We start from the raw sequence: 17,012 nt of genomic DNA, 5'->3' as shown, positions 1-17,012 counted from the left end.
CACAAACTTTCTGTTGACCACATGGCCCTGTGGTCTTGTCAGAGCAGGCACACCATGGGAGGGGTCACTCGATGCCAAATGCTTTGCCAAGCACCATGCTGGCCCTACTAGTTCTAATCCTCAGAATAACCAGGAGGCAGATGTTGTTAGTCCCACTTTACAGACTTGGAAGCTGAGGTTTAAAGAACTTTAAGACCAGAGACACGTTGGTGGCTCAGTTGGTTAAGTCTCTGCCTTCGGCTCAGGTCATGATCTCAGGATAGTGGGTTCGAGCCCCATGTTGGGCTCTGCACTCAGTGTGGAGCCTGCTTGTGACTCTCCCTCTGCCCCTCCCTCCTGCTCGCATGCTCTCTCAAGTAAATAAAATCTTTATTAAAAGAAATACCTCTATCCAAAGCTTTTTCCTCCCAAGTAAAAAAATAAGCACTCTTAAAGAAGTTTTTATTCATTTATTTGGCAGAGTGAGAGGGAGAAGCAGGCTCCCTGCTGAGCAGAGAGCCTGATTCGGGGCTCGATCCTAGGATCCCGGAATCATGACCTGAGTCAAACACAGAGGCTTTAACCTAAAGACTGAGCCCCTCAGGCGCCCTGGAAAGCTTCACATTTGAAGGACAAAAGACGTTTGGTGATATTGGACCCACATATGGCTGGCCACTCTCATTTGGTCCCTAAAAGAGCAGGGGCAACTCTGTTGGTCATGAGGACACTGTCTCCCCAGGGCCACTCAGACTCCTAGGAGCTGAAGGTGCCAGACGGTACAAGGGCCTGAGCCTCCTGACTTCCAAAGAGGACAGGCGTCCAGACATGCAGGAGAGAGTGAGCCCAACAGCCATCCCTGGGAGGCCAGCCAACATTAAAGATGAAGTGGGAAGGTCTTTATTCCCCTATGTTTCAGAATTCTGAAATTCTTTAATTATCGGACACTTACCCTAAAAGATTGCTCAAACCCATTAAAACACATTTCACAGGTTTTCTCTTTTGCTTGGTGGATTTGGTGCTTTGCTGTAAAAATCATCTTTAGTTTACTGGTAGGATTGGCTGAGAGGTCCATAAGACTCTTGTTTCTTTGCTTTTGTCAATTCACTTTTATGGCCAGACCAGACCAGGTACCAAAGGTATTTCAATAATAGGAAATCATTATTTTTAAGTGTAAAGATGGTCAAGTATTGACAATTTTATATGGCTTACTGTAACAGACTGGGATAGAATAACTACAGGAAATAAGCTTGTCCCTGAAGGGTTACGTTAGAAAGTTTAGAACATAAGAACTAATGGGAAATTTCAAGTTCAAGTCTATAGAATTTTTGATAAACTTTATTGAAATTATTTCAGTATGATGGAAGTTCTAAATGCCTATAGTACATAGTCTTCAAAAGAAACTTCACTGTTAGGAATCAAGCTTTATTTAATTATCAGTATATTTAATATCAGTAATATTTGAGTAACAAGACTTATGGAGCTAAATTCTAATGCAGAATAGAAGGACCAAATTACAATGATGTAAAAATATAAACTCTGCTTATAAATACATTTTCTGAATTTAAAAATAGTGAAGTATTTCTTTGGTAAGCAAGTCTTACAGTGAGAATGATCTAGAAAGATGACTTGTCAGAGCTGACAGTGAAGACAGTTTGATAGATGGTTAGATCCAAGAACTCAAACCCTTGTCCAAGGGCAACAGGAGTGGTTCTGGTACATTGTGTATTTGGTTCCCGTGGGAGCCTTGTGTTCAGCTAATAGTATGCACAAGTGAAGTGGCCGTCAAGGCATTATACTAAGTGAACTAAGCCAGAGAAAGACAAATACTGTATGATCTCATTTATTTGATTATCTAAAAACACTGACCTCAGGCCTAGAATAGCCTGGTGGTTGCCCAAGGCAGGGGTAGGGTGTGGAAGACACCATGGAGGTGGTAAGAGCTAGAAGTTTGATGAACAAACCCTAAACCCTGAGGACAGCATGGTGACCCCAGTTAACAATGCCGTATTACAGATCTGGAAAGTTGCTGAGAAAGTAGATCCTAAAAGTTCTCACCGCAGGAAAAATCATTGTTTTTAACTGTGTGAGGGGACAGATGTTAACTAAACTTGGGGTAGATATTTTGCGATATAGACATATGTCACATCATGTTACCTACCTTCAGCTAATACAGTTATATGTTAATTATATCAGTAATATTAGAAAAACACGGTTTTAAAAGAGTGAAGGGGCACGGTGATGAACGGGCGAAGGGACAAGACTGAACTCGCAGAGGATGGCAGCTGCTGGGGTGCCGGGAGAGCGTATCACCCTCCGGTCTGCGGGGAGGTGCCTGTGCGTCCTGACACCAAAAGGTAAGGGCGTGGGAGAGTTGCCCTGCGAGTACAGAATCCCAAATAGCAGATTTCATGACACCTCATCAATCTCATCTTACTTTAATGGCAGCAAGGATTAAATAAAATGTAAAACAGAACATGACTAACATTTTATCAAAGCATTTTTCTAATTTTTATTATACCATGGAATCCCCTTTTTCAGTGAAAATACATCAGATACTGTCAAAGAAAAAACAATTTACAAAGTTCTATTTACATTAACTTTTCCAGAGTGCACCTACTGCACAAAATGAGTGTGTGGGGTACTCCATTCAAATAACAGGAATTGGCAATTTAATGAGATAATTCTCCTTGAACTCTCTAATAATCCGCTATTTTTTTTTAAAACAGAATGTTTATCTGGTCTTCTAAATGACAGGCACCCTTATGAAATGTATTTTATGTATACTTAAGACTTCTACTAGATTTAAGCTACAAGTTTATAGCACCAAAATGCATTTTAATATCAGTATTAATATTGCTTTTTTCAATACATACAATTTCATATAGACATACTTGCAAAATCAACTTCAGAAAAATATGAATGTAAAATTGTACAAAATGGGAAATTAAAAGATTTTTAAAAAGCAATTTGAAAGTGCAAAGAGTATTCTTTGATTTGATAACCAGATATGTTTAAATTGGTTAGCCTACAGAATGTTTTAAGGCCTTACAAAATCTTTGATTTAAAAATTAAGACTATTCAGAACCCTAATCTATTGCAACATTTATTTATTTATTTATTTATTTTTTAAAGATTTTATTTATTTATTTGACAGAGAAATTACAAGTAGGCAAAGAGAGGGGGAAGCAGGCTCGCTGCTGAGCAGAGAGCCCGATGTGGGGCTCGATCCCAGGACCCTGGGATCATAACCTGAGCCAAAGGCAGAGGCTTTAACCCACTGAGCCACCCAGGTGCCCCATATTACAACATTTTAAAGCTATGTAGAAATACTGTAAGTTACTAAATGGTTAAGAGGTGCCAGAATCTTAAAGATCAAAGTAAACATCAGTTTCCTCCCTTATAATTCTTGATTTTCTGTATTCAATTGGATGAATGGTCATCTTTAAAGATAATTATGAAAAAATGTTTTCTTTAACCTTATAACGAACTGTTATGGTACAAGCAAAACACTGCTTCATACTTCGGTAAGTCATAAATGAAAAAGATATTACCCATAAGTACAATATACATACTGGGTAGGGCCCCACCAACCTATATCTAAACAACATGTGGTAGAAGGGCTAACATACTTCTCAATTCACCAACTTAAGGACAGTGCAAGCAAGGAGGCCTTGCTGTTAGCGTAGTGGGGACCCTTGCTGCGTGCTCGCTCCCCACCCTGTGGCAGGTGAGCAGTCTCTAGAATCAAGTACATCTCCAAAGCTGTATATGAAGAGACAGAAATACTTGCTAACTTCAAAAAAGAGTATCAATGGTTTCTAACTTAAAGGGAATAGTGCAAAGTCAATCTTTGGCCCCTCTGAAACACTGGATACTGACTCAGAAAAAAATAAAGACAACCAATTCTTACGAGGGAAGCATTCACCCGTCGAGAAGGCTTATCAGCGAGTACACAAGATGCTGCCTGGCTCATTAAAGTAAACCGTCCAGCCCAAGTCAAAGGGGTGACATTTTGTAACTCAATTTCAAAAACCGTTCTTTAAAGAATCAACCTACCTATCCCCCACTCTTAAATGGGATTCTTCCCTTTATTCCCTGTAAATGATCCAGCCAGGCCTGAATTCTGGTGGTCAGGATACTCCCAATTTCTTCCTGCCTTGTCTCTTGTAGCTGGGATGGCTCTGCCATCTTCTGCTCCAGGGGCAGCCCTGAAACAGAGCCGGAATCCAGGTCCAAATCCCCTGTCTCTCCGCCTGGGCAGGAGGCAGCCTACACGAGTACACTAGTACACTGTTCACGTGATCATTTGAACGCTGTGACCATGGGCGGCAGGAAGAAACTCTTCTCATGAGATTCCTTTTACACAATGTGGACAAAACAGTATACGATGAAAAGTAATAAACATTAGCTTGATGAAGGACAGTTTCCCTTACTGGTTCATAGCAAGCGTCACGAGGTGAGTCATGACCATCTCTGCAATCCTGCAGAGCATGCACAATTTCTCACAATGCAGTGTGACAGCTGATGCCTGCTCAGGCCAGATGCTCCCTTACTTAGAGTAATCATCGGTTTCAGTGACCTTTTTGCATGCGCCTCAGACGCAAATTCCATCACCTTTATCATCTTTGATTTCATGTGTTTAATTAAACAGCCTTCTTTTTTCTTAAATAACCAAGAGCTGATTCTATGTCTTTTACAGAGCAGAAAACAGCTTGCCTATTTAGATAACTATGAGCTTTCACAACATTTTAAATTACACAAAAATTTAATTATGCCCAATTAAAATAAAAAACTATAATGAATTTAGACACACTCTACTTTTAAACAAAGTACGTAACCCGGCCAAGCTGGTGACTGTGTTTAAATAAGTCTAGATGTTGCTGGCTTACACCCATCAGGCGAGCGTGGTGACCTGCAAGAGGCAGGAGGCCCCTTTGTCTCTCCCAGAGATGGGCTTGTACTCCTGAACAGAGGACCAGGTTTTGAGTCCTCGGTTTAAAATTCCGGCATTTTGCTTTCTTGATAGAAACAGAAAGCACACTCTTGTCAAGTTCATGTATTCTAAAACAGGGAAAGGGCTCCATGCGATGGGATAAGGAAAGAAAGCTCTGATGAGGGTCTTGTACCTAACAGGTGCAAAGGCAATTCTTCTATTAGGTCCCTTTATGATTTAAAAAAGATTGGTCCTTAAACCGTTCATAGTATTCTATATAAATGATTTCCTAAACTTCTTTCACAATTGTATTTTTTAACTCATGACTCCTCACAATCCATTTAATTAAGCTAAATTAAAATTGATTTTAGCAGAAAGAAGAAATGTTATAAAATACAAAATACCACCTACTATTGATTTTATAATTTGAAACTGTTAACAACATAAACTAGAAAAAAGATACATGTAGTTTAAAAAAAAAAAAAAAAGATTTCCAGTCTCTTCCCTTCTACCCAGGAAAATCTTACATCTGACACCACCATAAGCTCCTAGTGACCTCTTCAAGTCTCCCAAAGATTGGATCTTGGTGGACTTAGGGGTGGTCTCCTTCGACTCGTCTTTTGCGAACTGTGAGAAAAAAAGAAAGTGTGTTAAAAATCCTGGTTACTTTTGTACAATGTTAATTGCTTGTAAGGAACAAGTTTCTGTACGATCTAGTCAGAGCTGTACAGAAATGAAATATCCATTTGTTGTTCACAAGCCATTAAAATTCACATCCTTCATCACTGCCATGTGTTGAGAACTGAGGGGCTTGGGCATGCGAAGCACATGCCCTCCGCTCCACTGAGCTCCCACGGGAGCAGGGAAGTCTACAGCACTGCTCCACGTTCTCCTTCACATCACTGCGCCCGTCGTATTTGTTATTTTAAAAAAACTGATACCTGTTACGACAATGACTTATTAAAAATAATGATCTGCATGCTCTTCTGACAACCCATTTCCTTAGTTTGTGAAAGAACAAAAATATTTTTATCATTTTAAAGGTAAGTGACTTGCTACTGTTCTCCAAATTTTCCTTCTAGTGTCTCCTACAAAATCAACTGGGCTCTGACAAAACAACAAAATACAAAGTGATGCACGCCTCAGCCCCTAGTAATGTGGTGAGATACTATCTGGCGAACATAAGCTCTGGCCACCAAAGTGATCAGTGAACTAGTCTAGTGGATGGAACAAAAGAAAGGTACTTATGTCTCAGGCGCCCTCGGCCACTTCACAGACTGGTGGCCCCAAACTAGTAGGCCATACTCGGTGATGGTAGGATAGGGTCTTCAAGCAGACATTCAAATGATGTGCAAAAAAGCTTCTCCAGCCATTGGATGGGTGCTGGCTAGAAAGCAAAACCTGGGAGAACTGAAGTATCAAGCTCCCATGAGCGTTCTTCTACTTAGCTGAATGCAACCTTGACTCTAATTTTAGTCCATGTTAACAAAAAGCAAGTCGTGCATGTTTACTGAAATATTAAGGGAAAAAAATCAGGGACTTAAGTCCTCAAATACAAACCTGATTCATATATATAGATCTCTGAAAAATACAGATACACTTTCTTGAAAGACAAACCAAATTAACCCTTTTGGGTAGATTCTTTCCAAGTGAATGCTGAATTGCAGCAGGGTTTACATATTATTGGCAGAGCATTTCAGATATTAAAATGCATGTCATAAGTAACACATGTAAAGGAGGTCTGTGACAGAAGGGAGCAGACCAAAAAGGTTGGAAATGATGTGGTTAGCTGGCGTGAGGACAGTAATAGGAGACTCAGAGTTCACATAAATACTGCATGTGTGCTGTGGACCCTGCCTGCTGCTCGCAGCGAGGACACTTCGTAGCTGGAGAGATGGGAGTAGGTAGGTTTATTTCAACAAACAGGAAACTATGAGAGGTAAGACATCAGAATCAACACTAAAAGATCTGATATAGCCCCACGTGCAAAATGAAGAAAACTAGATGCCTGGGGAGTGTATGTTTCAAATTTTGATCTTTGAGGTCTTTCTGGCAGCTACATGCCAGACTGCTAGTACTAGCACAGGGTCTTGATGCTTGGCGCCTTGACTTGTGTGCCAAGACCAAAACATAGGTCTGGGAAACGAGCAGAGGGTGCTGGGAGCACGCACGGCAGAAGACGGGGCCAAGAACCAGGTCGGACTCTTCCTTACTCAGTGCCTACTTGCTACCAGCAGTTTCTCGGTTCAGCTGCTAGATGAGAGGCTCATAAATCTGGCCCTATGAACTCATTTTTTAAAAGGTTTTATTTGTCAGCACAAGCAGAGGGAGCGGCAGGCAGAGAGAGAAGCAGGCTCCCTGCTGCGGGGCTCGATCCCAGGACCCTGGGATCATGACCTGAGCCGAAGGCAGATACTCAACGGAGACAGATAACGACCCAGGTGTCCCACCTATTAATAATATTTTGGCAATTTCTTTCTAAAACCCACTCCACTAATAGCAGTTCTCAATACTTTATGATCAATTGCAAATAAATTCTAACCTCACATCCAATCTCTAGAAGAATAAAATATACGGGTTTTTTTAAGTTCATTTTAATCAAGCATCCAATGGTCAATAATGGCTCTCAAATGTTCCTGCCAAAAAATCCGAAGAAACTGTTTCTTCCCATCTAATTTTAGTGCCTACTACCAGCACTGCCTTTTTATCTGCTGTGTTAGCTTCCAGAAGCAAGTACTTCTGCAAGTTTACTCTGGAGACAGCGGCCAGCAATGAGAGTCCATTTTTACAGACTGCATGCTGTCCTCAGCCTATAAATAACTACCGTGATCCCAAATGTGAGGTTTTATCCATGTACTTCCCCACTCCAGGAAAGTTCCTATTCTCATCTCATGTCTGAAACTCTGGCTTGGCTCAGAAAGAGCGAGCATGAGGTGGGGGGGTGTCTCCAGAGCTACCCACACAAAGCTGTTTGCTTTTTCTCACTTGGTTTCACGTCAGACCACACCTTCAGTGTGGCCTCTGCCTCCACCTCCTCAATTACACATGGCCGTGGACACCCACTCAGCAGCACAGTGTCAACATGAAGCAGCCCAGGAAGTATTTTCCATGTGTTCTCTCATCTTTTGGTATACTGTTGATTCTCCATGTAATTAGCATGACTTTGCAAGTTACACTGAGAAAACACACCAAATTTCTAAAATGCAAGGGACTAAAATCTTCTGTGAGAAACGAAGTCCTCAAGGGATAGACAGGGTTTGAACTAACACTCTTCACAGTAATTTGGGTTGAGAAAAGGAAGCTGTAACTTCTTTACTTTAGAAACCTTTAAAGAATGCAAACACAAATATGGCTGAAGTTTAAAAGAACTGCATCACTTTGAAGTGTTACTCTCTTTAAGAAGTCTTATTTTAATTCTTGTCTAAACATATTTTTAAAAATATTTCAATAACAAACACCAAACTTAAAAGAAGAGCCAATTATTGGAAACATGTAGAAACAAAATTATAAGCATCATATTCTTTAATTCAGCCTTGGCTGGAAAAACTTATTTCAAACAGAAACCCAAGCCTCAGCGGTATTTTCAGTAGGAGTGTGCAGCGAGAAGACAAACTGCCCAGTAATGGCTACGTTTGGGAGGCCGGTGAGGACGGCAGACACTTATATGCCACATGCTATAAAACTTGGATCGAAACTATAAGCCATATTTTATATGTAAAAATGAATTTCTATGTAGGCCTGTTTGATAAAAAGGGAAAAAAACTTTCCTGAAATGCTGAAATCTTTAATAGCTCCAAGAGGTGACTTGTAACTGAAAACAAAATTTTTGTTCCAGGATGCATTTATGTTTCTAGTAGAAAACTGTTAGCTTAAAGCTGTGAAATGTTTGTTTCAGGAGAATTTCACCCACGAACCCCGTAATCACTTACAACTGTGCTTAAACTGAACTCTAATTCAATCAATATAAAAAGGGCTGTGCAGATTTTAAAATCAAAGGCCCAAAATTCCGTGTTGAAACTTACTGGAAAAAAAAGTCCCTCTAATACATTAGCTTAATGACACAATTCAGAAATTTGATTTGAAACGCATCTGTCTTACCCAAGTCATTGTTTTTTGTTATAGCATTAGCTGCCCTGGTCCGGGGTCCCTGCTGTGTAAACTGATATCCAAATTTAAGGATATTTGTATTTTCCTCAAGCATCTTGGCCATTTCCAATTCTACAGCTGTTCCCAACTGCTGCCTCTGGAATAATTAAAGAATAGTATTAATAAATTAGATCAAAATACTTTTCAAGGTAAGTCAAGACTAAGACATTCAGATAAATGATGATTTTGCTGGTCTCTTTAAATTTTCCCAATTCTTAAACATACTTACACAGGAGAAACAAAATTTTGAAGCTCAGTGTATGTTTATACAGACACCAAAAAAACTGGATTGCCAGAAGGAGATACCACTTCATACCCATTATAGTGTTGGCCAGAATGTGGGAAAATTGGGAAGCTCACACATGCTGGTACAAGTGCGAAATGGTGCAATTGCTGTGGAAAACAACGCGGCCATTCCTCAGAAAGTTAAACACAGAGTTATTGACCACATGACTCTGCAATTCCACTCCTAGGTATGTACCCATGAGAAATGAAAACCTATGTTCATATAAAAACTTGTATATGAATGTTCATATCAACATTATTCCCAATATTTAAAAAGTAGAAACGACCCACATGTAATAGATTATTCAGGCATCAAAAAGAGTACCTACCGACACATATCACAACATGGATGAACCTGCAGAATATTTCGCTAATATTTCGCTAGAAAGAAGGTAGACACAGAGACTGCATATTGTATCATTCCGTTTGTACACAAATGTGCAGAGACAGAAGGGTTAATGGTTGCCAGGGCTGGCGGGAAGGGTGATGAAAACGTTCTGAAATTAGTGGTGATGGCTGCACAACTCTATGAATATGTTCAAACCCATACTCAGAATGTTAATATTCTGGATGCTTCAAATGTCCTCATCCCCTTTCAGACCACCACCTTCCCCAAATGCCCCCCTTCCACCTGCCTCCTGAGTCCCCAACCCCTCCACGGCTTCCTCAGTTACTGCTGTAGAACACTGACCTGATTGTCAATCTTGAGCTCTGCCAGGGTTTCATTATCTCTTAGAGCATCAATCAGGGCTAGAATCCCAACTCCTGTAATAAAGTTGGACTCTATATTTAAGCTCTTCAAATTTTTGTTCACTCTCAGCATATCAGCAAAAGCCTAGAAATTATAAAGAAAATATTTAGAGATAGAAATTGACAGTACCCAGCATATATTCTACCTGCTGTAAACAAATACAGTAATTAGCAGAACTGCTCTGATGTTTCTCATTAGACTGTTTTTAGGCTGACACACAACTTCATAGGTCTCATACCTATTTTTCACACATGCCCTGTCACGGTATTTAGATTTGTCACACGTAATCCTCTGTGGGTAATATTCTCTGCTGCTTTTCACACTGTTATGTTCACTCATACCCCACTCCCTCCTTTGTCCTGTCTCTCTCACACTTTCTCTCAGTTCCTGTGTAGGACTAACTTCATCAAGGTCTCTTTGGAACATCTTTTCTTACTTGGGTCCTACTGCAGCTGGTTTATTGTGCAGCAAAAATGAAGATAAATTATGGACTGATTTTTGAGGTTGAGATGGGAAGGGATGCCTAAGGCAGAAGGTCAGAAATGCTCACAGGTTACCAGAACACAGAGTCAAGTTAAAAGAAATGGCAAAGGAGAGCAGAGATACTGGAAAGAACTTGGGACAGGCATCTCTACATGCATACGTTTCATTAGTGACAACCCTATGTGGAACAAATCCCTTATCCATTTGTATTATACATACAATTGTACATACAAATGAAATGTATATACATTTCCTCAAATATTACTGGTGGCTGATTATTTGAATAAGTACTGCTCTGAAGATTTAGAAATAGAACATACAAGTTTCTGCCTGATGGAATTTATATTTTAGTGGGAAGGGAGTGGACAATAACCAAAATACAACCTTAGATGGTAAACAGAGCTACAGAGAAAGAAAACAGGGTAGACGGAGAGTGCTGGGGACAGGCATGGTCAGGAAAGGCCTCACCAGGAAGGTGATGCTGGAGCAATGGCTCAAAGTGGTGACATAAAATGATGTGAAATATCATTTCACATCGGTATTTCATGTGAAGCATGAAAGGTGAAACCATGCAGGAGAAACAAGGGGGAAGGTCCTGCCTCAGAAGCACGCACTGCATGTCTGAGCAAGAGCAGGAGGCTGTATGTCTATAGTTGAATGGAAGAAAGCACAAGTAGTGGAGCCTGACTCTTGGTTTCAGCTCGGGTCTGATGTTGGGGTCATAAGATCAAGCCCTGCGTCAGGCTCTGTGCTTAGCTGGGGAGTCTTGCTTGAGATTCTCTCTTTCCCTCTCCTTTTGTCCTTTCCTCTCTCTCTCAATATTAAAAAGAAAAAAAATGGGGCAAGTAAAGGATTATAAGACTACTGAAGGATCGTGATTTTTATTAGACAAATGGGGAGCTGCTGAAGGGTTCTGAGTATAAGAATGAAGTAACTAGGGGCGCCTGGGTGGCTTGGTGGGTTAAGCCTCTGCCTTCAGCTCGAGACATGATCCCGGGGTCCTGGGATTGAGCCCCACATCGGGCTCTCTGCTCTGTGAGGAGCCTGCTTCCCCTTCTCTCTCTATCTGCCTCTCTGCCTCCTTGTGATCTCTGTCAAATAAATAAAATCTTAAAAAAAAAAAAAGAATGAGGTAACTAAACAAGTTTTTTAAAAAACACTTTTGGGGGTACCCTGATGGCTTAGTCGGTTAAGCACTTGTCTTCGGCTTGTGTCATGATCCCAGGGTTGGGGGACTGAGCCCCACAGCGGGCTCCCTGCTTGGCAGGCAGTGTGCTTTTCTCTCCCTCTACCCTCCTGCCCCATCCCAGATCGTGCTCTCTCACTCTGTCTCAAATAAATGAATCACTTTTGATGCTATGTAAAAAAGGCTGGCTTTGAGGTGGGAAAGATGGACACAGGCAGCTCAGTGAGGAGGTGATCACAATAATCTAGATGAGAGAAGATGCTGAGTTAGACCAACCAGCATGGTAGTTGAAAAAATGGTGAGAAATGGTTAGATTCTGGAATGTTTGGAAGACAAGCCTGGATATGCATTTAAGGTTGTGAGAAAGGGAAGTCAAGGGTAACTCCATTTCCTTTTGTCTTGAGCAAATGAACGAATGAAGTTGTCATTTAGTGAGACAGGAAAAAATGGTAGAGGGGCAGGTATGGGTGGAAGACAGGAGTTTGGGACCATACGGGATGTCTGTCAGACAGCCAAGCAAGGGGTTAAGGAGGTGGACAGGAGTACATAGTTCAGGAGAGAGGTATGAACTGGGGATAACAATCCTGGGAGTCTGAAGCATACGCAGATAACACACAGCAATGAAACAGAGTGACATCACCCAGAAAGTGGACAAAGAAGACCTGGATTGAGCCCCCGGCCACTCAGATGCTTAGAGGTGGGAAAGATGGGGAGGAACCAGAGAAGAAACATTCAGTGAGGAAAGAGGAGAATCAAAGGTAGTGACATCCTCAAAGCCAAGTGCAGATAAAAGGTTCATACCATGATCAAGTGGGATTTACCTCAGGAATGCAAGGTTGACTTAACAGGCAAAAGTTATCAATGAATATACCATATTAATAAAGGACGAAAACCACATGAACATCTCAATACACACATTTAAAAGCATTTGACAAAATCTAGCACTGTAGATCATAAATGGAATCCCCTGCAGATGTTAAAAGAATGGTGTTGAACTTTACGTAGTGATATGAAAGATCTCTAAGATATGTTGTTCAGCAAAAAATTAAGTTACAAAACAGTATATATTGCATGACTTCACTTATGGTTTTTAAAATTATAGGGAAGAAATGCAAGAAAAAATAAACATAAAAGAGTAAATGATGTCTTGCCTAACAGTGAGCTAAACATCAACTGAAAAGAGAGTAAATCTTCATCGTAAGATCGGTTGAGCCACTTTTGTACCACACCATAGTCACTATTTCACTACCATCAGTAGCAGCTTACTTACAATAGCGACAGGGTCATTGCTCCGCGTGGCTGCAAGACTGAAATGCTTCACGTGTGTGTTGGTTTCCAAAGCTTTTGCAAAATCTTTTAGAGTTGGAACTGGGATATTCTTGGAAGAAAATCATGTGAAATATGAAATTTTAGTTTTTAAGAAATTCAGTTCATTAATCAAATGTGTTTGTACTTAATTTTTTTCATTAAATGTACTCAAATTATACAAGGGAGTGGGGAGAAAAATATTATATAAGCAAAACATTTATTCTACAAAGGAAGTCAAACAGCCTCCTTCATAGTTACTTGATCTCTCTATTATGGTACATTTGCACAAGCTGCTGACCTAGAGGAGAGTATATATCATCATTTCTCTAGCATTTTGATTAAGGAAACTTTCATTATTCTACACTTAATTATTTGGATTATAAGACGCCAATACCTGAGTATTCAAAATGGGTCCACTTTTCTACAAAGGGAGAGATTTCACTTAGTTTAAGCTATAATAAGAGAGATTAACCCTACACTACCTGAAATGTGGAAAGATATAGTTCTAGAAGGCACTAATTTCTCCCTTTATTACCAACACTATAATTCCCTGTAGTCTGGTTATTTCCAGATCATTATCTGTTGATTTAGTTATGTGAGGACTGAAGTTTTTAAAAATTAAAATTAGTGATCAACTAGGAATGCAAGCTTTTCTCAAGGCTTGCTTTCTTCAGCTCACAGGAAGGCACACCTGGTAAAGGATCACAGAGGTCTTATTCCCTAGGTTCTTATAATTCCCAGATGCTCTCTCAGCCCTTAATTCGGACAAATCAAGATTTAAAATGAGGAATTCTTAAAAATAGGATAAAATTAAATGAGGGAGTCTTAATGCAGTTATTATACAATGAACAATACTCAAGAGATAATCTGAATTTACTCTTTGGTAATTAATCATCCCTATGCCCTCCTAACTCATTTCTTCTTTACTCCAAGGAAGCACTGCATTTTTTTTAAAAACTCAAGATCCCAGAAAGCCCACTGCTGTTTACTCCAGAGAAAGGAAAACATATGTTCACATGTTCAGATGTGTTTAACAGCTTTATTATAATCATTCTAAACCAGAGGGAATCCATATGTCTACCAAGTAGGGAATGATAAAAAAAATTGCAGCATATTCATAAAACAGAATACTCTTCAACAAACTACTGACATACACAACCACACAGATGAATCCCAGATGCATTATGCTAAGTGAAAGAAGCCAGACTCAAAGGCTCAAACTATTTGATTCCACTCATAGGACATTCTGGGGAAGGCAAATGAAGGGGAAGAAAACAGAAACGAGTGGTCAGTGGCTACAACTGGGGGCAGAGAATGACAATAAAAGGGACTGACATGTTCCACATCTAGGGTAATGGCTGTACAACTTCTGCATTGGTCAAAACTCATGAAACTGTACACAGAATCGGCAGAATTTCAGTAGATAGCAGAATCTGGTTCAATACAAGGAATACCCCAAGAAACTGGATTTTAAAAAAACAAACCCCGAATGACTAAGTGCTCTTAGAAGTAGGTAGTACTTTGGAAGCCAGAAAGATTTATGTTGACAGTGTGTAGGGTTTACATTTTTTATATGATACTTTTAAAAAAGCAAGTGAGAAAAATATTGTACTTTAATTTCTAAAATATAAAGGAACATAAGCATACTGTTAGGAATAAAAACATTACCTTGCAGAACTATAAAATCACACTTTATCAAAATCGCCCAACTCTCATCCTAAATCTAACTTACTTAAAGCACGTCAAAACTTTATTGTTTGCTTAGCACACATACCTTTATATTATTCAAATTAACTTCAACAAGATGAACATCATTTTCTTTAATTCTCTTTAAACTCTCTTCAACATTGGTTGGATTTGGTGGCTCATCAAATACTGGAAGAATCTTTTCACCTTTTACCACATCTGTAGGAACAAAAAGAACAAGAGTCTCACTGGCTGACATTATTACGGTGAATGCATTTATGAACTTAACGCAAACAACACAACACGAACACGCACATTCAATACAACTAACCAGAAAATTTTCTCCCACAATTTCTAAAAGATCCTTCATGTGTTAACACACATTTAAATAACTCAAATAAAATGCCATCCTCTCGTATCATTTTCTCTGAGATTTAACTAGCAATTACTATAAAGGCAGTACGAATCACAGACTTAAAGAAACACAGCCTCAGTGAGAGGAGTAAGGTGATGAAGGGCATGTGACCTCTTTCTCTTATGGTGAGTACTGTGTGGGAGAAAGGGAAGGATGAGTAGGAACAGGGAAGGGGGAGACAGACAGATAATGGTACACAGAAGAGTTACTGAGACAGAAATCCCCCAAATTACTGCCTCCTTCACTCCTATCCCCCAATCCTTCACCATGTAAACCATATCCATATCCATGGTGAAAATACTACCAAGAAAAGCTGAAAGAGGACCCAGGAGCCTTGAATCCTCTAATGAGGTGTAAGTACACTTTGATGTGTATGTGAAGGTCTATGAACACATGTAACAAGCAAACATTTTAAAGGATAAGTTTTCTGGGGAGAAAACCTATAGCATCAGATTCATGGCAAATAACCCAAAAAAGTTAGGAGCAACTGACAGAAAGATTGACAGAAAGGGTCACTGCCTGGCTTAGTTCTTCCCTTCTGCCCTCCTCTAGCTTTTAGGAGCAAAACTCATCTTAAGATGAAGTACACTGGGGCGCCTGGGTGGCTCAGTGGGTTAGAGCCTCTGCCTTCAGCTCAGGTCATGATCCCAGGGTCCTGGGATCGAGCCCCACATCGAGCTCTCTGCTCGGCAGGGAGCCTGCTTCCTCCTCTCTCTTTCTCTCTCTGCCTGCTTGTGATCTCTGTCTGTCAAATAAACAAATAAAATCTTTAAAAAAAAAAAAAAAGATGAAGTATACTAGTGGCACCTGTGTGGCTCAGTCAGTTAAGCATCTGCCTTCAGCTCAGGTCATGATCCCAGGATCCTGGAATCGAGCCAGGCATCAGGCTCCCTGGTCCCTCTCCCTCCACCCCTCCCTCTGCTCTTGGTTCTCTCTCCCATGGTCTCTCTCAAATAATTAAAATCTTAAAAAAAAAGTCAAAGTATATTGAACAAATTCTAAGAGTACCTTGTTCTTTTCAAATTTATTACACATATACACACATAGCATCATGATATCAATTTAGATGATGGTCTGAAAATTCTTTTACTGAGGAAAGTGGAAAGAACTGGATATATATATCTGGCCTGGACGTATATATTAAAAGAAAGTATGCTCATTTTTTTCAGATTTATCTTGTAGAAGAATAGAGAAATTTCAAGTTGTTCTGAAAGGCTAGGTTAGAACAGGTATAGACTACCTGGAGGCAGAATTTGGTTCTATACAAGGATAAGCTTCCTCCCAGAGTTCTGCTAAAAGGACAGAGTGGGCTCCCTCTCACCTAAGTTCAGCAAGGTAATCCTCTTCAAGATTGTAGATCAAGGGGACTAGAGAAGAGCTTCCTCACTACAAAAAAACCCTGAATGAGTTCTATCTCAATTCTGAATTTTACAAAACCAAAAGATTTCTTCCTCATTCCACAGAGTATGTGCATTTAAAGAGCACTGCTTCTGAATGAAGTAATGGATCCAGTAAATGGGATGCTGAAACCATTAAGAAAGGCTTATGGGAGACTTTAAGTGATGGATCAGGCTACTAACATTTCAACACACTGATGAATTTTGGCATATTCCCCAAAGAGGAATGACTAGACTTGATAGGCTTCCTAATGTGATTTAATCCCTAAGAAGCACTCTTGCCCCTCCAAACCCTCCAAAACAAAAAAATGTACCTGAATCTGAATAAGCCACTAGAAAATAATAGTTTAGAGAAACATAGGAGACAGAGAAATAAGTAAAAGGTTACTAAAAAGGGAAGATGGTAGCAGAGTAGAAGGACCCTGGATTCATTTTGTCCCACA

General features: G+C 40.0%; 1 protein-coding gene across 2 annotated transcripts in view; it reads right to left on the bottom strand.

Moving 5' to 3' along the window:
- Positions 1 to 2,398: 2,398 nt before the first annotated feature.
- TMOD3 (tropomodulin 3) overlaps positions 2,399 to 17,012 on the bottom strand; it is a 76,581-nt gene continuing 61,967 nt past the window's right edge. For both annotated transcript variants that reach the window (XM_004755422.3, XM_013057682.2), the window contains exons 6-10: positions 14,846 to 14,976; positions 13,034 to 13,141; positions 10,035 to 10,178; positions 9,011 to 9,155; positions 2,399 to 5,539 (exon numbers count right to left, since the gene is read on the bottom strand). In XM_004755422.3, coding sequence (XP_004755479.1) covers positions 5,505 to 5,539; positions 9,011 to 9,155; positions 10,035 to 10,178; positions 13,034 to 13,141; positions 14,846 to 14,976 — 563 coding nt within the window. In that variant the 3' untranslated portion in view covers positions 2,399 to 5,504. The remainder of the gene's footprint in view (positions 5,540 to 9,010; positions 9,156 to 10,034; positions 10,179 to 13,033; positions 13,142 to 14,845; positions 14,977 to 17,012) is intronic.

The sequence above is a fragment of the Mustela putorius genome, unplaced genomic scaffold, assembly GCF_011764305.1.
Source record: "Mustela putorius furo isolate JIRA1106 unplaced genomic scaffold, ASM1176430v1.1 tig00003898_pilon_pilon_pilon, whole genome shotgun sequence".
Lineage (NCBI taxonomy): Eukaryota > Metazoa > Chordata > Mammalia > Carnivora > Mustelidae > Mustela > Mustela putorius.
The sequence above is the reverse complement of the archived record's forward strand: the minus strand, read 5'-3'. Positions and strand labels throughout refer to the sequence as shown.